Raw genomic sequence first — 25226 nt, forward strand, 5'->3', positions numbered from 1 at the left:
TGGCCATGTGTGTGCAGCAGCTGCTACAAAGGTCTTGCTCTGCCATCTTCTCTGACTTTTTCCCTTGTGAGATCACTCTTCAGGCACAGTAACACTTGTACATGTGGCTGCATCATTCTCAGGAAGAATAGCATTCCTTGAACCCCTCCTCAAAAGTTCTACAGTGGGACAACTCACATGGGCCACACGGAGACTCACAGACACGAGAGGACTACACAGTGACCCAGTGAGGAAGAGAAGTCAGAGCCGTCTGGCTACAGGAAGTTCTGCTGGAAAAAGGAGAGGTGGCTACTCAGACACCTGAGGGACAGAGAGGTGAGTCCTCCCAAGCTTAAGACAGTGTCGGAAATGTGGAGGACTGTGTGTCAAGTTTCTAGAAATAGTAACTGTGGAATAACCTAGTCTTTAAGTGGAAAGTTTAGGAGGTTTTAAAGATTTAACAGGACAAGAGATATGACCTAGAATATTGAGTGTTTTCTAAATTTCAAGGCAGGGAATGTCACTACATAACCAACCCACGAAAGCACTGAGGAAGTACCGTGCAGAAAGAAGTATCCCACGGGACGCAACAGAGAAGCTCCTGGACCAGTCGCAGTCTAGCTTCACCTTTTCGTGGTAAACCTCAGTGATGGGTACGAAACAGGGGACTTAAGGGAAGTAACAAAATCCATGGGAGTAAATACGAGGGCAAGGGGAAGAAAGAGCTTTCCTGATTCACAGGAAATATCTACAGGGCTCAGAAGTTCATGGCAACGAGAAGCCCTATGAGGGCAATAAGAGGGTCGTGAGGGTTCTGTCCACACTGGTCAGGACACAATACAGAGAAACTTCTCAGATGTGAGGAGGGGTGACAGCTTTGGTACATGTTCATATTTTCAGGTTAAACCAAGAATTCAGGCAGAAACTATTTTCAATTCATTACTTATAATTTTAAAAATGTATTTGAAATAGATCAGCTTGAATTTCTTAAAAAAAAATCACAAAGTGCTTCAGTTTTAAATTAAAAAAAAATCATATATTAATAAATTAGGGAGTCCAAAGTCAATACACATTTTAGGTTCTAAAAAAATACACATTAAAGGTGCTTACAGGATCTGCTAAAAAACATTTTGAAACAAATTAATGTCTGTATCACATACTTGGGTCAGAAGTCAGGACTGTCCTGATATTAAATGTTTACCTGGCTTTGAATTCAATTCCTGATATTAAGAACTAAAGCGTTTAACATTCAATGGTACGATAAATATTCCATTGTGACCTCTCAACAGCTGCAGTAACTAGCAAACCAAACAGGGAAAACTGTCTCAAAGATTTAAAAATCTTCCCCTGAAGCCTAAGAGTGACCCATCATTTGAGCCTCATATGATCTCAATTATAAACAAGGTGTGCAGCAAGAGTTTAGTTTTAGGCTGATTATCTTAGGATAATATTCTCCCACTTTTCAGTGTGACTAATAAACGCCTATTTATGAAACATTCAGTTCATGTAAATCTCAATGACAGTGACATAAAAACAGGCTTTAACCGGGTAAGTTAATTGTAACTTATTCAGCTCAAAGTTCCAACTGAAACTGTAAAAACGCTCATGTAATGTAGTAATAATCTTGATCTCCTAAGTGACTGGGATGGCCGTCCGGACTCACCCTGGCGTGAGGTCAGAGCTTTCCAGGGCATCTCGCTGGGCAGCATTCAAGACAGGAACTGACGGCAGATCCTCCACAGGCTCAGCTACAGGAAAGACAAAAACCTCAGAATTAATGTTAGCACATTTCCAACACTGCTTCAAGGATTCCGAACTGCAAGTAAATGTTTACTCTCAGTTTTCCTTATTACTTATAGAGAATCATAGTATATTTAGTTTTCTCCATAAATAATTTTTCAAAAGGACAAATCTTCTTTAAACACTTCTTGGAAGTGTTCTGGCCTATAAAATTCACTTGATTAAGGCTAAATAGGAGGAAAAAAGGCTTAACATAAATACAGATAATTAAAAATAAACACGTATTCAATTTTGCAAAAGCTTTCACAGAACTTGTTACACATGGTCACTTTTTCATCCACGAAATAGTTGGTGTTTTGGTAATCAGTTAAAGAGACAGAATCTTGTTGGTTAATAACTAAAACACAACTATAGTTTACGTTTTTGCAAATAACTCTCATTTAGCTTTTTGCTTTTGAGACCTAATATAACAACTGTTGAATATTTTGAATAGTGGGCTTCACAGATGAGATCACATGAAGCAATGTACATGAAAACTGTGCTAACAGTAGAAGTGGTAGGCACACTGGTTTTGATCACCACTGAAGACCCTGGCTTTCCCCAGTGGCCTCCGCGAGGGGCTGGGCGTGCGCACAGGCCTGCCGGTCACGTGAGGCCTGTGCCCTGGGCAGGTTCACAGCCATCACTGCGTGTCCCCCAGAACGCGGCCCCGGCACAGAGGGTGCTGAAGGACGCCGCTCCTACTCACTGAAATGGCAGGGGGCACGCCCCCAACCCCGCCCCAGGACAGACTTCTTCCTTCTCTTTCCTCTTTTTTTCCTTTGATTCTTTTTGCGGGGGAGCAGGTGGGGATGGGGAGAAATAGGGGAAAATACAAAACTGTGGCGGCAAGGAAAGCAGGCAGGCAGCGGGGAGGCAGAGCAGTCACGCTGTGCGTGGGGCGGAGCACTGGCAGCAGACGGAGCCCCGCCACGCTGAGGACGTCCTCCTGGGGGTCAGGCCTGAAGGTGGGCTTGTTCTTCCCCACAGAAAGAAACCTCTGGTTTCATCATGGAAGCCAGTGGAAAATTTGGTTTGCTTTACAGGAAGTGTAAGAAGTTATTTTTTTTCCTGTTATTTCCAGAGATCTTTATGGTAACTTACCCCTTTATTTCTTGAGCAATCAATAGACTGTGATGCTGTAACAATCACAGAACTTACTAGGTTTGAAAATAGATATATATACACCCAAGTCCTTTCATGGCTTAATGGCAAATTCAGATTACAGATGAGAACCAAGCCATAATTTGAATAGCTCTGGCCAACAACGTTAAAAACTCAGACTCTAACAGGGAACAAAAGCGAAGGATGGGAGTAAAAGGATGGGAGCAAAGGGAAGAAAGAGGGAAAACAGTTAAAGCGAAAAGTTCCACAACATAAGCCTTGGAATTCAGGGCTATTCTCGCCATCCTTTTCCTCCCCTAAGGCGTGTCTCACTCACAGAGAATTTAATGGCTTTAAATATTAAAATATTCAGAATTTATCCAGGCGAACAGCTAGAACATGAAACAGTCACAGGCCGTCCTATAAAGAACATCAGGCAAGGTTATTTTAACTCTCCGCTCTGTCTGCTCACGGAACACTGATCACCTCCATGTGGACAAGCGACGCGGGGCTGGACAAAGGAGGGCTTCACGACCTCGAACCACCAGAAGAGCTCGGCCATGAACACCAGGTAGTTGCTCTGAAAAGAGGCAAGAAAGTCAGGAGAAAAGTCAGGTAAAGCTTGACCACCAAGTGATGATAAGGAGAATTTTATTCTGTGTTACCTATTGAAATACAGCTTTAATTATCAGTTACTCATCGAAATTTGTCATTAAAAAAAAAGAAAAAGAAAGCAGTGAGAACGCTTATAATCCCTATGGGCTGTGCTGTGCATTACCTCCTCAGCAGCTTTAATTCCCAACTATACTTCTGTCTCCGATACATTCATTCTCCCCCTAGGCTGAACCTGTCCTACTTGGCTTTTAAACATGCTCAGGGACTCCCCTGGTGGTCCAGGGATATGACTCTGCGCTTCCAATGCAGGGGACTTGGCTTTGATCCCTGGTTGGGGAACTAAAATCCCGCATGCCATGCAGTATGGTCGGAAAACTAAACAAATTCCACTCCCACACGGCACGAAGGCACAAACCCTCATCTGCTCAAGCCGCCAGTGACGATGCACTGAATCAAGCAGACTCTGTGGTGTCCCTTGCGCCTGACCCCTCAGTGGCACCCACACTCTCGACCTGTCTCCTCTGTGAAGACTGCCACGCCCTATCAGGCGACCCCGGGACGCGAGAACTGTTCTGAGACATGCAGGGGCCTTCGAGCATCTCCTCCTGTGTTTCTCTGCCCGCGCCAGTCATCCTCCCCACAAACCTGACCCAGTTCCAGCCTTATCTCCCTGACCGACAACCGCCACCACCGGGCACACACCAGAAACTTGGGATTTGCCCCATGCCCCCTTCTCTCTCCCTTCCCACACCAAGTCATCCTCAGGGCTGCAGAGTCTGCACCCTGAACAGTGGGTCCACCCACTTCTCTCCATCTTCATCATAATTACTTTGATTCAAATGTTTTCACCGCTTGGTTGCAATACAATCCCCTTTTCTTTGACTTATTAAGTCAAACTTCTCAAAATATAGCACCGTTTCCCCCACGTTCCCCACCCTTGGGGAAAGACTGACTACAGGTTACAAGTAGGTACTTGATCAGGGCCCTCTTCAATTTCCCCAGCTTCATCTACTACCATATTCTCCAGGCTTCCTCATCTTACCCGGCCAGCTCTATCGTAAAAGGACAACGCCATGCTCAGTACTCTGTCTTCAGTGTTCAAGGCAGTGCCTGGTACATAACAAATGCCCAATAAATGTTTACTGAATGAACATATAAATGAATAAGTAAACATATAATAAAAAAGGCCAGTCACAGGCAAACACTAATAGGGATTATCTCTGGGCAGTAACATGGCTGTGATTTACGTTTATTCTTTATACTTAACTCACAGTACACCTTCTAAAGCCAAAGTATAAAATTATATTTTAAGTACTAGTACTAGATTCTACTCTGCTAGTACAATTAACTGAACGCTGTGTATATGTTTTGAAAAAACACTTGTTAAGTCCTCCATAACTGTTACAGGAAATTAATCAATATTTAAGGACCTTGGTGCTCAACAAAACTACTCATCATCAGGAAAATGCAAATCAAAACCACCATGAGATAGCGCCTCACACCTGTCAGAATCGCCATCCTCAAAAAAATAAGTGATACCAAGTGCTGATGAGGGTGTGGAGAAAAGGGAAGCCTTGAGCATTACCAGTGGGGATGTCAAATGGTGCAAGCACTATGGAAAATAGCATGGAGCAGTACGGAGGTTCCTGAAAAATTAAAAACAGAGCTACCACAGAATCCAGCAGGCCTATCTGGGTGCAAAAACCCAAAGGAAATGAAAACAGGACCCTGAATAGAGATCTGTACGTTCATGCTCACTGCAGCTAAGACATGGAAGCAAGCCGAGTGTCCACAGCGGGTGGGTGGATAAAGATGTGGTAAATATATACAATGGAATACTACTTAGCCATGAGGAAGGAAGGGAATCCTGCCATTTGCAAAAACACAGATGGATCCTGAGGGCACTGTAGTGAGTGAAATAAGAAAATGAATAGGTCCTGGGGGTCTAATGACTATGGTTAATGACAGTGTATTACAGATTTGAAAGGTGCTGAAAGTAGACCTTAAATGCTCACAACAGAGAAGTGATAATTATGCGACGTGACGAGGGAGTCAGCTGCCTACGGCAGCAATCACTGTAGTGTGTGTGCATCAAATCAACACACTGAACACCTCAGACTTCTACACTCATGCCTTCCCTGGGGGGTCAGTGGTGAAGAATCCGCCTGCCAATGCAGGGGACACGGATTTGATCCCTGGGTTGGAAAGATCCCCTGGAGAAGGAAATGGCAACCCACTCCAGTATTTTTGCCTAGGAAAGCCCACAGATGGGGGGCCTGGTGGGCTACTGTCCATGAGGTCGCAAGGGTCGGACATGACTGAGCGACTAAACAACAACGTGTCAATTATACCTCAATAAAGCTGGAAAAATTTTATTTTAGGCACCCAGGTCAGATAACTGTCCTAATAGCATCACTGTACTGGGTTTGGCCACAAGGTGTCAGCACAGTAAGAAATTATTTCCCCAGTAATTGAAGTTTATGAAGAGAACTCCTTTCTGAATCTGCGAAGATTAAACAGCAACAAATCTGTCACCATATTCTAGGAATGAAACCAAGTTAATTTCATTTAAAAGCTCTTCTTTTAGTTAAGAAAGTCATGCGGCTCTACATTAACAATCTTGAACAATATAAACAATATCAAAGAATACAAATACACAGAATAAAAAGTAAAAGTCCACAAATTCCTCTTGTCCACATCAGTCAAGAAGAAACCACCTAACACCACAGTCAGAAGAAGCCACCACTAACAGTTTTGTGTTTCTCTCTCTACAGACCTTTTCCTGTGCATCTATATATATGTGCAGATGTACATACAGATAGAAAAAGCATTTTAAAAATAGATATAAATTACATCATGTTAAATATAATGTGTGCTACCCGGTGCTTCTCTTCATAACTCTTGCGAGCTCTCTGCCTCCTTCCCTTAAACAGCTCGACTACATGACAGGACACTTCCATCACGTCCCTTCTAAGATGAAGTGTTCCCCACTGTGACCCACCAGGAACACTACCAACGCAGCCGTCTGTGCACTTTTGGTCTGGTTAGATGCCACCAAAGTGCCCTCTAAAAGGGCACACCAGTGTATGCATCCAGCGTGGGGGGAAAAGAGGGCTCATTCCCCATGTCCCCACAAATACTTGTTGCTCAAGTCAACACATGATGGGATCCCCAGCACCACGGACCAAGCAACTTCTTGAGGACAAAGAGTCTTAAAATACTCATTTGAAGACAAAACCATGGTTCTAATAATTTAGCAGAGAACCAAAATAGATAGAGTGACAGTCTTATCTGTAGGTAATTATTTTTAAAATGCCTCATTTAAGAAATTATCTTTATAGCTGGATCATGGCCAGAGTAAGTTGATCTAAACATCAGGGTTACACTTTATTTATGGGAAGTCCAAGGTCTATGACTTAAGCAAATGTAATTTTACAATTCAATGTATTTAATGAGATGATTTTTTCCTCTGAGATTATAGTAGTTGCATTTAAACTTTTTAATAGGCAAGAACCAGAAAAAGCATGAACAAGATAAATATGAAAATATCTCCCAACTTCCATTTTGGTAAAAATGGTGTAACCATTCAAAGTCAATCAAGGTCTTTCTTCCGATGTGCTGGACAGCGGGGAGTGGGTGCTGCTCTGGTCATTGGGCAGTGCACGGCTGGCTGTGTCTCCTGCCTTGTGGCAAAGGAGAAAGGGGCAAGGGTAAAGGGGCAGAGAGCAAGGGCTGCAAGCACACGGGCGGCAGCATTACTGCGGGAGGCCCGCCGCAGCCTTTAGGGAGGTGGGCACCACGAATATGGCCAGGCGTCAAGCCTAACACAAAGCTGCTCCTCTCAGACATTACACAGAAGTGACAAACTTCAGGCAAGGGTACAGGAGGCGGGAAGGAATTCTGTAGCTGCCAGGAACAGCAAGGCATCACTCCCACCACGGAGCTCTGGAACCCGCAGCTCAGAAGCCATCACGCCTGAGACACGCGTCTGTCTTCACTACAAAGTAAGCTCTGAAAGGACACGGATCTCTGATGGTCTGCTGATTCACCCAAACCACCCGGAACAGTGCGAGGTGCTCAATGAACAGCTCTTGGAAGAAGGGCACTAAGCAATGGTGTGACGCTAAGAGGCCCTGTGATATCGTCCTGAAGCAAGGGACACGTTTACAGCTGATAAAAGGAAGTACTTTTAATTTTATTTATCTACTAAAAATTTTACATATATGTTGGCTGCACTGTGCGGCACGCAGGATCCTAGCTCCCTGACCAGGGGTTGAACCCACACCCCCTGTAATGGGAGTGCAGAGTCTGAACCACTGGGCCACCAGGATATTGCCAGGAGTTACTTCTTAAAAGGTTCATTTCTAGACAACCTTAGTATTTCCTTCCCCCTTTCTTTCTCGAGGTTGTGCCTCAAGCTCTGGGATGGGAGGACCCTTTCTTCCCGGAGCCCACAGCCCTGCTGAGGGCCCAGAAACACTTGCCAGCTCCTTCTCCACTTCGCTAACAACTGCAGGACCACAGATTAACGCTTTGTATTGAAAAAGACACCTGTAGCTAACAGTGTACATTAAAACAAAACAAAATCAGCAGAAAAATCTAACAAAACTATTTTGACTGAAATTACAGTTAACTTTGTAAGCTTAACACGGCTAGACTGTTTCTGTACCTGGCTGTGTGTTTTTTCCAACAACCTTAAATCAAGGGAGTACCTTTATGGAAGAAGCTGCGTAGAGCATGTCTTCCAGGGTGAAATGGCAACACTGGTTCAAATATTCTTGGCAAAATTCTTGGATCAGCTGCAGGTTATAGAGGCTATCAGCCAAAGACATGGTTTCTTTCAAGCAAATGTCTTCAAATAAGAAAAGAACAAGGATTAATTTTGATAATACATAGTTTGTACTCATTTTATAATTAGTAACTTAATACCAGCACACAACTACGTACAATCGGATCACAGACACACACACACACCCCTATAAACGTAGCAGTCACCACACAGAAAGACTTAGAAACCAAGCACTCCTTCACTCAACTAACTGCCCTCCTAGAATGACATATAAATGTTTTTCTTTAAAAAAAGCCTTCATTACTTATCAGATATTACCATCTTAAATATCTGTTACATCTACGCACACTTGAGAGATACTTCAGTGGAACACTTACCCTCTAGCCTGACGACACCAGGACAGTAAAAATGAATGAGGGCGGCTAGCGCACAGCCGTCCGAGCCGTCTTTCAGTAAGTTTTCTACCAGCGGGATGCAAGGCAGCTGCTTGAGCAAGGTTTGCTCCTTCCTGTAGCGAGCCTACAGCATAAAAAGAGATGGGAATGAGCACTAACCACCGTGCAGGAAAGACACAGTACCGCAGGCCCCAGTGTGTCAGTGACAGAGTGTGAGTCAGGAGGGACGGCAGCTCTCAGCCACACCTTCTCTCCTGACCAGCACCACTAGGCCTGTCCTCGCCCACAGCACACGGCGGTGAAGCTAAGCGCTTAACCGAACGCCATGGGGCTCATTTATATGAATTCACTCAGCCTAAGAATTTAAATACAAGAGCATCACAGAATGGATTTTGGACATTTGAAATGTCCAAATTATCAGTTCTGTGGCTCTGCAGATGATAAAATTTGCTTTAACGTTAGACTTAACTTAGATCGCACACTCTTGTATAAAAAAGATTAAGACTGGAGCTTAAAGACTAAGGAGTCGTCAGCGTCAAGGACAGCCAGAGGAGTGTGAAACTACTCCTAAAGGAGACCTTGCGATAAGAAACGTCACTCTGAGGAACTGGAATCAGACCACAAAGAAATCCTGGATTCTCAGCTGAATGCTGAGACAATGCAAATAAAGTGTAACCACTCTGAAACTGAGAAAACCCTCCTGGATGAGGTTTCATTCACCCAAAACAGAGCAAGTATAAGGTTTCCGCTCCCTCTCAGAAAAGCAGCAGCTCTTGTTTTTTAAAGACTGGCTGGTGCGACCGATACAAACGTGTAAGACAGCTCCCTAAAAACGAGACCTGCTCTATAACTGAGCGTTTACGAGAAGGCGCTTCGTCAGTCAGACTGAGTGCCTGGGCTCAGATCCTGCTGCTGTCACTTCTCAGCCCTGGCATCTTGGGCAGGTTACCTGAATGCTCATCTCATGGTTCCTCATCTGTGAACTGGGGATAATCACAGTGCCTACTTCACAGGACATGGAGGACTAAGAAAGATGATGAACGTCAAGTGCGATGCATACACGGGCACACAGTCAGCGGTCACCAGAGGTCAGCTATCTTTAGCTACTAGCTCTCCTCAAGCCGAGAAAAATCATGCTGAAGACTTAATGAAAATGCACACTGAACTATTTCATTAGCAAAATTTATAATTATAGTGGTTACTGATGTTTGAATACAGGTTTTTAAGAAATCAAAACCAATTTTTCTTCTATCTAAACTGATCATCTCTATTTCATAATTAAAGTATAATTATGAAATATAATATTCTGGTGAGAATAAAAATAGAAAAATAACTTACTGAAAGAGATTTACTATTTGGTGGTGAAGTCAGATTTCCTATTTACTATTTGGTGGTGAAGCACACACATTCAAGGGGAAATATTTATTCCTATATCACCCTCACTGGTTACTCAAGAACAAGATTCATGGAACATTTTCCCTTGTGAAGAATTTCAGAGGAGATTGTTCTTAGGAATCAATCAGTAGGGACTAGAATCTGTATTTAATGGTATAGCGCACCTATATTCAGAACAAATCACATCCATGCACTACAGAAATTCTTCAGTTGATTTTTGTGCTTATGTAATCCTTAGTAAACATCCTCATTTCGCTGCTGGTGGACAGTTTAGAACTCAAGCACGAAAATCAGGAGTGAGGGGGAGTGGCACCCGGGGCCTCGCCAGCCTTCCGCTGCCCCTCAGGCTTCCCGATCCCCCCAGCCCCACTTCCTTGGGCCGGTGAGAGACAGAACGCAGTCTCTGGAAACGCTCTCCAGTGGCTGGGCTCCACGCCAGACGTCCCGGGTCTCCAGGGCCCACGGCCTGGAGTGGACTGAGCCGAGCGCCCAGGGTGACGGAACAGAGAACTGAGCTGTGTGCTGTACCCTGCTGTGCTCTCCCGAGGAGCACGCGCACACAGCTTCCCAAGGCTGCAGCCACAGAGGCCTACGGCCTGGACCAGACGATCCACGGTTTCTAAGTGGCCGGCCGCAACATCTTCCTGAAGATTATGCTTAGAAGGCGTATCAGGGAAACCAACTTTTAATCTTGAAGTCGTGTGGTTCTCCCAGAACTTCTGGAATGTGCTTGGCGCTTTAGAAACGTACTGCTCTTTCTACAAACCGAGACATCTCGCATTTAAGAGGGATGTATTTTTGATCTCTCAACATTGTGGTGGACTTCTAAGTTGCATGTCTGTTTCTGAGGGTGAAAAATATTTAAGTGGTCAAACCCCCAGAGTTCACCCAGAAAGATCTACTCTTGAAGTCAAACCAGAACTGAATCTGTTAATAGTTTAGATTCAGTAATGAGAGGGACACAGAATCTGTCACTTTTTTTATTACACAAAAAGTATCTTCTAAAGGTCAGGCCAAAAGGAAATGATTCTTTCAAAAAGATGACTTTATAATACAAATAATTTACATGTGTCATTCATACTCGCTTTTACTGACATTATTAAAACCAGTACAAATCTATACCCACACTTTCTTCTTACCTGGTTACTGCAAGTCTGCAAGTACTGACAGACCAGTTTACACTTTAAATTATCTTTAAAGCTGCTAATCCAAACTTTGGCTAGCTTTTTTAGGTCTTTCTATTCTGCACTATGATCAAAGACCTTACAATTCAATCTCCACTTGTGACTAATGGAATTACATGAAATGACCGTATCAGCATGACACAAACAATACAATGACACTCTATGATGACATCTCTGGAGAGTGAGCTGAAGAAGCTGGGCAAACTTACAGGAACCAGTTTCCAAAACCATTTGGAAGGAGACTTCAGAGGAGGCAGCAGGAGAAAAGGGAAAGTGAAAGGGAAAGTACATCAGCATTTTTTAAAATTAACAAGTTATAGTAAAGCTTCTGTTACTGGAGCTCCAAGTTTACAGTTCTCAAAACACGTTTTTTCTCAAAACACTTTTAAGCTGTTAATACTTGAAAATTTAGCTTAAAATGTAGAGTTTCCTAGTGATAAAGACCACCACCTTCTCCCCCCAACTCTGCTCTCAACATGGATATGCGTTTTTAGGATACCCTGGACCTGCTGCATACTTTGGCAGCAAAGAACTTTATTTCACAGCTCTGGAATCACACATCATATTAAAAAATAAAATATATAACACAAGAGGGAGTAGAAAGATTCCAGGGCTGGACTTGCAACCACTGAAATTCTTAGACATTAGGAAGCCAAGTCTTTGTCCCAAAAGGAAAGGAAGACTGTTCCATAAGTGTATGGATAAGGGCAAACACTAATGTAGAATTGAACATGATGATTATTTCCCTTAATGATATAAAGAATTTCTTCCAATTAATGGGAATGAAAAACAGTTGGCAATTCCTATCAATATTTTTATAGGGTCTCTAAAGCAAGTAGCTACTAACACAAAGAGACTATAAATGCTATTTTTACTATCCAGGGGTGTCTCAAAGAATATAATTTTATGTCTTCAAGAAGATTAATATAATAAACTCACAATTTCAAATAATTGAATAATTTGTGATTGTTTATATTTCCTAGCACCGGTCTTTTTTTTTGCAGCCTTAAATAAATATTTGTTAAAATGAACCAAACTAAATGGGGTCTGAGTTAAAATTTGTACTAAACTTTTATGCAGAAAGTTTTTCTTACAGAAATTAACAGTAAAAATAAGACTAACTGGAAAAATAACATAAATAACGTATATTTAAGAACTTAAAAAATCTGAAAAAGTCATCTTAAGAATCAGAAAAATATCAGCTTCCCACAAAGAGATAACATTTCCAATAAGGTTTTCTTGCTGCATCAGAAGAGTAACCCTAACGGTCTGTCACATGTGTTTTAACCTCTCGTTTAACCAAAGTCTCTGGCAGCTGCACCTGTAACAGCCGAGAAAAGCACACAGACAGGGCAGGGGGCCCTGAGGACTGTCCGGGTCCCGGTGACTGACAGCATGTCAAAACGGGGGTCTTCCTGTGTTTGATACTAGAAGAATCCATTATATAGAAATTACTAGGGACTATTCAAAACAGGTGATGAGCAAAGGAGTTAGTCTGTATTTCTTGTAAAATATTCAGTACATGAACTTTTTACTAATCCAGAAAACTCTGACACAGCTCCCAGTGACTGGAGCTGGGAAATCTGAGCAACAAGTGAACACCACAGACTGGATTGTAGCCCCAGTACAGACACACACACACACACACACACACACACACACACGAGTCCAGATTGCTACAAAAACTGACTGAAGGATGGAAGGAAGTGGACAGGACACAGTCTCCCTTAGAGGAAGGTTCCAAATGATGCAGGTGCTTGACCCTGCAGGGAGGGAGCTTAACTTCTCTCTCCTGCAGCGTGGGCTGGACTGAGTGACCCACTTTCAAAGAAGACAGTGCTGACGGGGGAAATGGAAACTTTACAATGAAGGACGCGACTTTAATGAACCAAGTGATCACGCGGACACCATCAGTGACAAGCCGTGTTCATGTCACGTGCTCCCTGATGTGAAGAGATGAGGTGTGAAACCACCTCTGTGATGTTCTTCTCTGAAAGCCCATGCACCAAATCTCATCACAAGACACAGGAGACAAACCCCAATTCAGGGATGCTGGATAGAGCACCTCGGCAGAACACAAACCGGTGGGATCTAAAAAAGTCTGTGGTTTAGTCACTGTTAATAATGCACCAGCGTTACTTTCCTGTTGTTGACAAAAGGGCCATGATTATAATAATAAGATGCTAACATTGGGGGAAACTGGACAAAGTTGTACTATCTTTGGGATTGCTCTGTAAACTAAAATTATTCCCCAATACAGTTTATTTCAAAAATAAATACACACAAAATTAGATGAGGCTATCAAAAGGTACAAACTTCCAGTTAGTTATAAGATAATAAGTAGTAGGGATGAAACATACAACACGGTAATTAACACTGCTGCATGGTACATATGAAAACTGTCAAGGTAAATCCCAAGAGTTCTCATCACAAGGGAAAATGCTTTTTCTATTTCTTCAGTGGTGTATCTCTATGAGGTGATGGAGGCTCACCAAGCCTATTGCGATCATTTCATGACGTGTGTGAGTCAGACCATGATAATGCACACCTTAACCTTATACCATGCTGTGTCAATTAGATCTCCATAAAACTGGGAATGAACAAATGAATAAGTGAATAACTATGGACAGAAATATATGCGTTTAAAATAACAATCTATCAGTTCATACAAGTAATAAAGAGATGACAGGCGGATAAACAGATGAGCTCAGACTTGCTTATAGTATAAGCCTAACTAACAAACATGGAAGAGATGATGGTGCTAGAGTATTACCATTTTGTAGCCGCCACAGTAAAAGTAACTGAAGTAGGTGTCACCCACAAATGCTAAATCTAGGATGCAGGGAAATGCTGAAGAGGAATAGGGTATTTACAGTCTCAAAGTATCTCCTCTCAAATTACTACAAAAGGAAAAATAATAACCACGGTCAAAAAAACCAAATGATATCTTAACCAACTGATCAAAATTATTTTCATCTAACAGGGGCAAATGGCTATCATGTGCCTCTGGATACAATCTTGTGAGAAGGAGACACTTCACGTCGTATCTCAGTCTTAAAAAGCACAGCTTAATCTAACTGCAAGGAAATGCCAGTAAAAATACCAAATTGAAGGATATTCTATGAAAATGCCCTGCATTCTTAAAAAATGTCAAGGTCACAAAAAAGAAAAGCCGAGGGACTGTTCCAGATTCAAAATGATGAGAAAGATACACATTTAAATCCATTATATGATCTCTGACTAGATCCTAGTGTAGAAAAAAGTATAAAGTATCGATACAATTGGGATGACTGACAAAACTAAAACACAGGCTCTAAGTCTGATCAAAGCACACTGCTGACACTAAGTCACCTGTCCTGCGGCTGTGTGAGTGAACAGCTTTGTTCTTAGGAAATACCGAAATGTTAAGGGGTGAAGGGCCATGATGTATGAAACCTTGTTTCAAATGTTTCAGAAAAATGTATGCACATACATATTTGTGTGTGCAACATGTAACACAAGGGCACACATGTAAGCATAGGAAATGTTACAAAATGTTACCAAAAGGGCATACAGGGTTCTTGCAAACTATCCTTGCAACCTTTTCTAAGTCTGAAATATTTCAAAATAAATGTTCTTAACAAGTTATATTAAGTCCATACCAATCCAAATCTTTGTAGGGTCTTGTGTCCAAATGCACAAGACTGATTTACAAAGCTGTTAAATCTAATTTTTACAGTCCTCTTAGACAAAGATTAAAATCATGGTATTAGGTTATCTAACTCATATATAAGTCACTTCAGACCAAATCATCTTCATAAAATATTCCTTGGAGAAAAAAAAATCATGGTACCATCTCTGAATTTTTAAAATGTTTAAATATATATATACACATGTGAAAGTTTATGATAGCCAATTACTTAAAATTTTCACTAACCTTTCATTTTGAGTCCCTTACGTTTACTACATGTAAACTGAGCATCACTTTAGTTACAGAATTTAGGAGCCACTCATCCAAACTTTTAGTTTTTGCAGACCACAGGAGATAAGGTCCACGGTAGGGAAGGGCCCTGGGAAGGGCGGTGGCAGAATCTCCTGACCAGGACCGGGGCCCACTTCCCGCAGCACTTGGGACAAGCTCCTTAAGAGAGAGAACAATGGACTTCACGTTGCTGGCTTTAACCCTTAAGAGACTGTTAAAGTAGGGCTGCCAGATTTTGCAAATAAAAATACAAGATGCTCATGCAACTTATACCAAGAAATTATTTATCTGAAATTCACTCTTTAGAATCAAAAGGAGTAGCAGAAGCCAAAAGAGAAACTTGAAAGAAAATAAAGAAAATAACATCAGTAACCTGTTTAATCAAAACATTTGCCTAGGACACTATTTAAAATGCCTCCCTCTTAAAGCACCACCCAGTCCAACAATCAGAAATAGATGGTCAGATGATGGTCTAATAATCTACTGAAATGGCTTTGGAATTTTAATTTTGGTCCAACACTAATAATATACAGTACAAGTATCCCTCAACAGAGCGTGTATTTTACCCAGAAGATAGATATAGAAAGAAGCTTCATAAAATGAACCCTATTGAACATCTGAGCAGAGAATCGCTAGACAGGACAAGAGATCAGACAGTCCCCATGCAGCACCCCAGGCTCCATCCACAGGAGGGAAGTGACAAAGCCCAGGCTTCTGCCCTGAGAGCACCAGCTGAGGGGGCAAAGGGCACTGCGGCCTCTTACCAACGGCACAGCGAGGAGAGAGAGCAAAGCACTCAACCTCTCTTCCCTAAAAGGAGAAAAGGTTGGGGAATTTGCTTTGCAAGAATGAAAATCAACAATACAGTGATTCTATCTGTAGCCATACGGTTCGAAAGCTGACACGCCCACAGACAGTAAGAGAGCGAGACTGGCCGACCTTCTCCGTGCGTGGCCGCGTGTTCCCTCAGGACCCCTGTCCTGCGCAGTGAGATGCTGTGACATGAACACCTCCCCACACACCTTAATGAGAACAAGGATAAAACTCATTTGAAAATGAAGGTACTGCACCCAGCACACGGCACAAATCAGTCTATGAAACAGACACAGGCTCACAGACAGAGACCTGAGCTGCGGTTGCCAAGGGGATGGGGTTGTGGAGGGGTGGACGAGGGGCCACGTGCAGGATGGGGGGGAACAAGGTCCTCCTGCACAGCGCAGGGGACTGGATACTCAGGGTCCTGGGATAAACCACAGTGGGAAATAACAGAGACAGCATGTCCATGAGCGTGACAGGGTCACTGCTGTGCGGCGGAATTTAACACAACGTTGTAAGTCAACTGTATTGCAATAAAAAATTAAACATAGAAAATAAAAGGGAAGAAAAGAAAATGAAGGCACAAATGCTGTGTTAGTGCTAAATAAAAATGTGCACTAAGCCAAATATTTAAGCGAATCGCACTAATTTATTCATTCACTCGCTCAACAAATCCTGGCTGTGAAATGTGTATGTGCAATTCCATGGGACCAAGTGCCGTGAAGTCAGAGTGGTGATCCAGTTGTATATGGATTCCATACAGCTTGTCTTTCTTAAAGGTTAGTGAAGGACAGGAAAGCTCAGCGTGCTGCAGTTCATGGGGTCACAAAGAGACATGACTTAGCGACCGAACAACAACTTCATCTATAGCTGACTGGAACAAACAGCAACTTTTCCCATAGAAACAATGTTTACTGGATCCTCTGTAAAATATAAAACCTGTTTAGTTCATAATGTGTGTGCAACACGACAGAACTGAGCCATTGTATGTAACAAACAAGGTCTCCTCAGAAGCCCCTTGACTCAGGATCCTGCTGAACCTGATATCTGATCAGAGCTGGGGCAAAACAGCAGACAGGAGTAGATCCGTCTCCAAGGCAAGGGTTTCTACGCCTGAGGGCAGGAGAGGGCGAGGGGAGCAGTAAAGGGCTGGGGAAGGCAGCGGGTGGGGCCCACCTCCACTGGGGAAAGGTCAGCCTCGGGAGCAAGAGGGCGAGAGGGGGTCAGGTGATCCCAACACCAAATTCAGGCAAAGCTGCTGGTCTTGGGCAGAACCTCCCTAGCAAGGCTGCTTACACACAAAGCAGCCCTCCCTTCCCCTCCTCTTACAGAGCATCAGTGGCCAGCAGCCTTTGTCCAGGATGAAGAGAAGTGCTGCATAATAATTAAGATACTCAAAATAACCCAAATGGGAAATAAAGTCTCTGAATAATAGAACTTCTTATACCTCAACTGAAATGCTGGACAGTAAGTTTCAAGAGCTCTCCCTATAACACATTTTAGAAAGTGTAAGATATACTATATTGCAGGAAATACACTTTAGGTTGCAGTATACAACAAACACACAAGTCTTCAGAGAAGAAACCTGTAAAAGCCTGTTCAAGAATTTTTAAAGAATAAATCCACGTCAGTGTTTCTTCTTCCTTCACAGAATAACCATGTGTACAACTAACAATTCCTGGAATAATTTTAGAGGCTGGTCTTATTACAAGTCACTATACGGTTGATACATTGGAAATTGTTTTCTTGTTTCATAACTCTACCAAACAAAGGCAGAACCATTATTTTTGCCAAAAGAATCTCAGAAATTGAGCTCTAATCATTAACAATCTTTCCTAAACATCATCATCCAGTTTTTAACTTCATTCTGCACTTCTACTTACCTGGCATTTATGGCAAGGTTTCCTAGGGTATAGTTAAGACCACCAAAAATAATCTGATGAACACAACTATGAACATTTCCCCAAACAGCATACACATGTGAACACAGGCTCTCATAAAGGCACTTTTTTCCCCCCTAGGAACATGCATGTACCTTCTGACCTCCTGGAGTTTCCACTGCGTGATGGTCTTTCAATTTCTGTTCTTGTTCCATTATATCCTTCAAATGTTCATTTACCTTAAAATATAAAAATATTAATTTTAATTTATAGTCAAATATAACAATAAAATAACACCTACTTAAAATGCCTGTGTTCAGATCTCTGATGTCAAATATCAGGCCCACTCAAATGAACAGAACCTCATTTTCCCAACAAGAAAAAAGTATTTTACAGTATTTACAGATGTTTTGTTTGAAATCCTAAAATTAATTCATTACTTTACCAAATACTTGCTGAGTACCTACATGTCAGGAGCTAGCTGGAGTGCTGGGAAAAATGGGACTTGATAACTTCAGTTTTGATGCTTGCTGTAGTTTAGTCACTCAGTCATGCCTGACCCTTTGCGACCCCATGGACTGCAGCACACCAGCCTTCCCTGTCCTTCGCTATCTCCTGGAGTTTGCTCAGACTCATGTCGACTGAATTAATGATGCCATTCAACCATCTCATCCTCTGCTGCCCTCTTCTCCTTTAGCTTAGGAAACAATACAACTATTTTTCTGTAAAAATTTTCACAATCTCTTTTAGGACTAATAAGTGAAAACTATTTTCCTTAAAATTCACATTTTCATTATCAGTAGAAAACACTTTGTTTGGATTAAATTCTTAACCTGTGATTTCCTAGGCATGTCCCTGGATCATGAGTGGGGTTTAGTGTGGTCACCGGTCACAGTTAAAATACATGAAAAACTTTTGTATATAGGAGCTTCTCAGGGAGAAGATCTAACTTATCAGATTGTTCAAACAGCCTATAATTCAAGATGACTAAGAAACAATCTGTCAAGTATTTCTTGAGAATAGTTTAGATAATTTTGGATTTTGAGTTACTGATGTTAAAGTCATTCCAACAACAATAAATAAATGCTCAAATTAACTAATAATGGCAATCTAGAAAATATGAATGCTGCTATCAACCATTGTAAGCTAAATCAATAATTTTTTAAAATTCTGTTGCTTGAAATTCAGTTCTGTGCTTAAAAAAAAGGACTGAAGAATTTTAATTTATGATAAACTTAGTTAACAGTTACTAACAGTCTTCTCCACCCATAACTCTACCCGAGGCGTTACAAGGAATTAACAGCACACACACTTGCTTTGGTGTGTAAGGCTGCTGCATGCCAGATCTCAGAGCATCGACTCACTCAGCTGTGTAAAACACTCCCCCTGAGAGACGGCAGAAGCAGAAATGAGCTGGCTCTGACTCGGAATCCCCCACTCACAAGCTAGGACCTGATTTGTTGGTATCTCTGAGCATGGTTGCTGGTTTGAAGGAAACCTACTCCATGCGTGGTTTGGGGGATGATGGCTCTGAGACGGTCCCCAGGGATCCCGGTGTGGGCAGGGCTGAAAATTTGCCTCAGACCCACCGTGGTCGATGTGCTTGCTTCCACTGAGAGCGCGAGCTCTGTGTGGTCGACACAGAGGCCAGGGTCCCAGCTTCCCGGAGCCGGCAGGGCCACGGCCTCATCCAGGCAACTCTCGAGGCCCAGCAGAGGCCCGGAAGCCAACCAGAGGCCAGTGAGGCCCGCAGCCTGACTCGGGTCTCCCACCTGACAGCTTCTTCTTCTTTCTCTAAGGCTCAGCTTTCCGGCACAAGCCTTTCTAACTACATTATTTATTTATGGTCTTACACATGTCACTCAAGCAAACCTAAAAATCATCTAATTCGCAATATGAAAAACTTATTTCATTCCTGGATGCAAAAAAAATTTATGCAGCACCCACAGAGTATATTCCCTACTCGGGAGTGCTCTGAATTTTGTACTAATCTGATATCAACTAGGTTAACCATAAAATGTAATGATAGATTTTGCAGAATACATAAAATCTGTTTCCACCATTTTAACCATTTTTTTGGTTTTTTTTTTTAAGTCTAAAGGGAACGGGAACTGTTAAGTAAGACTGCGTGACTTTAATTTGCACTTTGACTTAAAACAAAAGAGTAGTGGAGTCTGTCTGAGTCCGATTGGGCTGCTACAACAAGAATATCAGAGGCAGGTGGCCTGTGAGCAATGGAAATGCATTTCTCGGATTCCGGAGGCTGGGAAGTCCAAGGTGCCAGCAGACTGGGCCTGGCGAGCCCGCTTCCTCACACGCAGAAGGGGCAAGGTGGCTCTGTGGGGTCTCTCTCATGAAGAGAGCAACCCTACTTCCCACGTGAGGGCTAGCCTTCAGGACCTCCGAACACCAGCACATTGGGGGTCATGAGGTCAACATTCAACTCTGCAGGGGGCACAGACTTTCAGTGCAGAGTGGGGAGGCACGGTGTCCATGGTTCTAAGACCGCTGCTACCCAGGGGAGCACCCACCTTGTTGATCCAGTACATGACAGCGTCCTCAATGTCGTAGGGCAGGTCTGTGGCCTGGAAGAAGGCCGAGTACTGCTGCGCACAGGCGGCCACCTTCTCCACGCTGACCATCTCCACGGTGTAAGCCATCATGAGGGTGTCGATCATGGCCAGGTGAGCGCTCTGGAGACAGACCGAGAACCACCGTCAGAATCACTCTGAGAGACGGCTGCTTTTATACTGTTAAATGTTACTAACATTGCCTAACAAATGGGAGCGGAACTAAAGGCTATGAACAATAAGCCTTGATAAGAGCATACAGGGTACACACAGGCCAGGGGTGAGCTCAGGTAACCCAACCAGTTTATCACTCAGATGCTCCCTGAGGATCTCCATTCAAGGCGCTCATCACCTCCTACTCAGAGGAGGCTCCTTGTCCTGCTTTTCCTGGTTTTGAGAAGGTCACGATCATTTACTCAACAACACGACTGCAGACTTCAGTATCAGCTCTGAGCGAGCTCTCTCTCGTCCGCAGGGAGCCGTGTACAGACTCCACTCCTAAACTGCCCTCGAGTCTCGCCTCCTTGTCTGCCCACCTCCATTCCAGCTCAGACGCCACCACTTCTCACCCCGAACAAGGCAAAGCAGCCCCTGCTTTTCCCGCCTGCAGCTTCCTCCCCATCCTCTGCATCCACCACAGGACTGCTGCTCTTTCCTTTGCTGCTGTTTTTCAAGAGGGGTAGTTTCATACAGAAATGTTACATTGGGGCGGGGGCAGGGGGGAAGGTCTTAAAATTTCCCAACATTACAAACTTCCTAAAGTCGAAAGCACCCTGTCCCCCTCCTACTCCCCATGCAGCGTCCACGGTTTGGAACGTATTCTCAACAAAAACTGTACTCCCCGCCCCCCAGGTAGACACTCAGACTGCCTCCTGCCCTTTGGCATCGTAAACACACCACCACCCTGTATTTCTCCAGGGATGACTTTCACTGTGGGCTGCTGGGCCCAAGGGCAACCACACGTGCAGCTCTGAGAAACAACCACGAATCTGCTCGCTAGAAGGGTGGGGCAGCTTTCATCTTCCCCCCGCCAGAGTGTTGCCAAGGGTGCCTGTTTCCCCACATTTTTGGTCAACATCAGACATAATGCACTTTTAATCATCTGTTATCCAGTCTGGAGGTTAAAAACCTTCCCCTGTTCAGACAGCACATTTCTCTGATTAATGAGGATGGGCATCTTTCCATACGTTTAGCAAATATTTGTATTTTTCCCTCAGAAAACTGCCGGCTCATACCTCTGGCTTACATTTCTCTGTGAGATGGTCACCTTTCCTTCTGTATTTCTTGATCTGTAAGAGCTCATTATTTATTAGGTGTCATTTAATCATCAAATACCTTTTTCCAGCTTATCTTTGGACTTTCTACTTTATTTGGAATGTAATATTATATTAAGAACCAGAGATAAAATTGCCAACATCTGTTGCATCACAGAAAAAGCAAGAGAATTCCAGAAACACATCTACTTTTGCTTCACTGACTACACTAAAGCCTTTGACTATGTGGATCACAACAAACTGGAAAATTCTTCAAGACATGGGAATACCACACCACCTTATCTACCTCCTGAGAAATCTGTATGCACACTCAGAAGCAACAGTTATAACCAGACATGGAACAACAGGCTGGTTTCAAACTGGGAAGAGTATGTCAAGGATGAATATTATCACTCTGCTTATTTAACTTATATGCAGAGTACATCATGAGAAACGCTGGACTGGATGAAGCATAAGCTGGAATCAAGATTGCCAGGAGAAATATCAATAACCTCAGATATTCAGATGACACCACCCTTATGGCAGAAAGTGAAAAAGAACTAAAGGGTCTCTTGAAGAAAGTGAAAGAGGAGAGTGAAAAAGTTGGGTTAAAACTCAACATTCAAAAACTAAGATCATGGCATCTGGTCCCATCACTTCATGGCAAACAGATGGGGAAACATGGAAACAGTGACGGACTTTATTTTTTTGGGCTCCAAAACCACTGCAGATGGTGACTGCAGCCATGAAATTAAAAGACAAGTACTCCTTAGAAGAAAAGCTATGACCAACCTAGACAGCATATTAAAAAGCAGAGACATGACTTTGCTGACAAAGGTCTAGTCTAAGCCGTAGTTTATGTAGTAGTCATGTATGAATGTGAGAGTTGGACCATAAAGAAAGCAGAGCACCAAAGAATTGATGCTTTTGAATTATGGTGTTGGAGAAGACTCTTGAGAGTCCCTTGGACAGCAAGGAAATCAAACCAGTCAATCCTAAAGGAAATCAATCCTGAATATTCATTGGGAAGACTGATGCTGAAGCTGAAGTTCCAATACTTTGGCCATCTGATGCAAAGAACTGACTCACTGGAAAAGACTTCGATGCTGGGAAAGACTGAAGGCAGGAGGAGAAGGGGACGAGAGAGGATGAGATGGTTGGATGGCATCACTGACTCAATGGACATAAGTTTGAGTGAGCTCCGGGAGGTGGTGGTGGACAGGGAGGCCTGGCGTGCTGCAGTCCACGGAGTTGCAAGGAATCGGACACGACTGAGCGACTGAACTGACTGAATTGAATATTATATTGCAGAGAAGGTCTAAATATTGAATATTTACTTGGTAAAACCTGCCAATCTTAATGTTCTCCTCTACGACTGCAATTTCTCCCAAGTTTACAAAAGGCTCCACACCCCCCAGGAATATAAGAAAACTATACTTTTTTTTTATTACCTTAAATCCACGTGGAATGACTTCTGAAGATGTTATAAACTGGGGACTAGTTATGTTTCCCAATCAGAGATGCCATCATCTCATGCTCCCATAAAGTCAACTTCATCTTCTACACAGTAAAGTCTAAGCTCCTTAAAAAGGGGAGCGCTCTTTATTAGCTGGCTCCACCCAGCAATCCAGCTTCACAACCTACATTTCCCTCCCCCGTCTACACTCCCTTCAGAGCAGCCGCGGCAGAGCTCCGCTGTCCCCAGGCCTGTCGCCCGGCTCCCCGCCCCAGCCTCCTCACTGCAGGCGAGCCCTGCTCCGGGTCTGAGTGTCACCCTCTCTGACTCCCTTTCCAGCTCGTTCTCCCTGCAGAGCGAGGACAGCACCCTGCAGAGTGCTGCTTGCACCAGCACGAAACCCTCCTTTTCTCTCAGTTTCACTGAGATGTCACCGACACAGCGCACCGTGTGAGTTTAAGCCTGGACACACGGCACCATGAAATGACGAGTGCAAGAGATTCAGTGACAGGTGCACTGAATCCTGAGAATCCTGACGTGGCCACGGGCCACGGCATCTTCACACAGCTCCTCGGACGAGGCTAGCGGGCACCGCACAGACTGGCTGGCCACAGGATGGGCACTGGCTCCCTGGTGAGAGAGGGTGACCCCAAGGGCAAGGGCATCTTCGGAGCTACCTTCGCATCCCCTGTATCTGACACAGCGCCTGGCAACAAACAGGGGCTGAAGGAAGGAACGGAGCTAACCTCCTGCTCACTGTAAAGAGGGGGGCGTGAGCTCGCCTCTGGAGTCAGGGCGTGGGCCTGACTCGAGTGGGGCCGGGGCGCTGCAGGCTCAGCAGTGCTGACGGGAGGCGGCCCGTCCGAAGCGGCGTGACGACGGCCAGCAGAAGACCAGCGCTGACTCAGATGCTGCGCTGAGTACCTCACTAACACACCAGCTCTTCCATTTCAAATCTGTTCTGAATTAAGACTGGAGATAACATACACCTTTTCTAACCCTTAAAGCTCGGAAGGAAGCATCACTCATGCTCTTAACGTGAGGAAGCGGAAGCTCTGAAAATTAAATGGTCTGTCCCAATCCGTGCGCTCCTTCTACTGTGTCATACAGTTGGCAGAAATTAAATCAGCTAGTGAGGCAAGAAAGATGTTCTGGAAATGATAAACAGACATCATACTCAAGAAAGAAAAGCAAGCCTATGAACTTCAAGTCGTATTTTCACACACTCCGCCTCCCTGTCAGGCTGCTACTGTCCGGGGACCCTGGGTCTTCCCTCAGACTTGGGGGGACTCAGTGTTCACCCTGTGTGCCCTTCACGCAAGGGTTTACGCGCCCTCTCTGCTCACCTGAGCCCTAGGGGGTGGGACTCTGTCTTTCTCAGCTCTGCTCCCAGCACAAGGGCTTAATAGCATTCCAAAGCATAACTCTACTGAACAAACTGTGGAAAAACATCTCAAGAGCTGTAAAACCATTCACATCCTCTTCACTAAGACTCTTTCTCTTGGCAATTTATTCCACAGATAAGATTTAAGAGAGAAAAAAAGACCTGCATGAATGAAACTGACCATTACTCAATTATATGCAAGAAGAAAGGAAGCAATGGTACAGCCACAATGAAGAATTCATGCTCTCCTAAGCTATTTAACAACAGGAGAAAATGTGCTCAACACAATACGGAGTGGAAAAAGCAACACCTGTAATAATGTTCACAAGACAAACATGCACATGGGGAGACATACGTGTGTGTACATACACATGCTGAATACACCTATAATATACATAAGACAGGAAGAGAAAGGAAAAGAATAAAAGTAAAACTTGCTTAGACATGACCCTATAATAATATGCAGAACATTACATATAATCAGTAATATATTTTCAGAACAAACTTCATCTCATTGATTACTTCAAAATACTCCTAAATTCAAGAACAAATTTAAAAATTATTCCACTACTGTGTTTACAGATATTTCCATAAGATGTTCACCTACTTTTAAACTAAGAATCTTCAAATTTTAGTATTATTTTTTTACCCCTTAACTTTATAATG

General features: G+C 43.3%; 1 protein-coding gene across 2 annotated transcripts in view; it reads right to left on the minus strand.

The window, feature by feature from the left end:
• Window positions 1-25226, minus strand: part of CAMSAP2 (calmodulin regulated spectrin associated protein family member 2) — a 95915-nt gene that overhangs the window by 16333 nt on the left and 54356 nt on the right. The window contains exons 3-9 of one of the 2 annotated variants that reach the window (XM_043484556.1): window positions 20429-20590; window positions 18053-18136; window positions 11450-11482; window positions 8644-8785; window positions 8190-8329; window positions 3349-3442; window positions 1643-1727 (exon numbers count right to left, since the gene is read on the minus strand). In XM_043484556.1, the coding sequence (XP_043340491.1) occupies window positions 1643-1727; window positions 3349-3442; window positions 8190-8329; window positions 8644-8785; window positions 11450-11482; window positions 18053-18136; window positions 20429-20590 (740 nt within the window). The remainder of the gene's footprint in view (window positions 1-1642; window positions 1728-3348; window positions 3443-8189; window positions 8330-8643; window positions 8786-11449; window positions 11483-18052; window positions 18137-20428; window positions 20591-25226) is intronic. The other variant, XM_043484557.1, reaches the window with a different exon arrangement.

Source organism: Cervus canadensis, chromosome 13 (assembly GCF_019320065.1).
Source record: "Cervus canadensis isolate Bull #8, Minnesota chromosome 13, ASM1932006v1, whole genome shotgun sequence".
Lineage (NCBI taxonomy): Eukaryota > Metazoa > Chordata > Mammalia > Artiodactyla > Cervidae > Cervus > Cervus canadensis.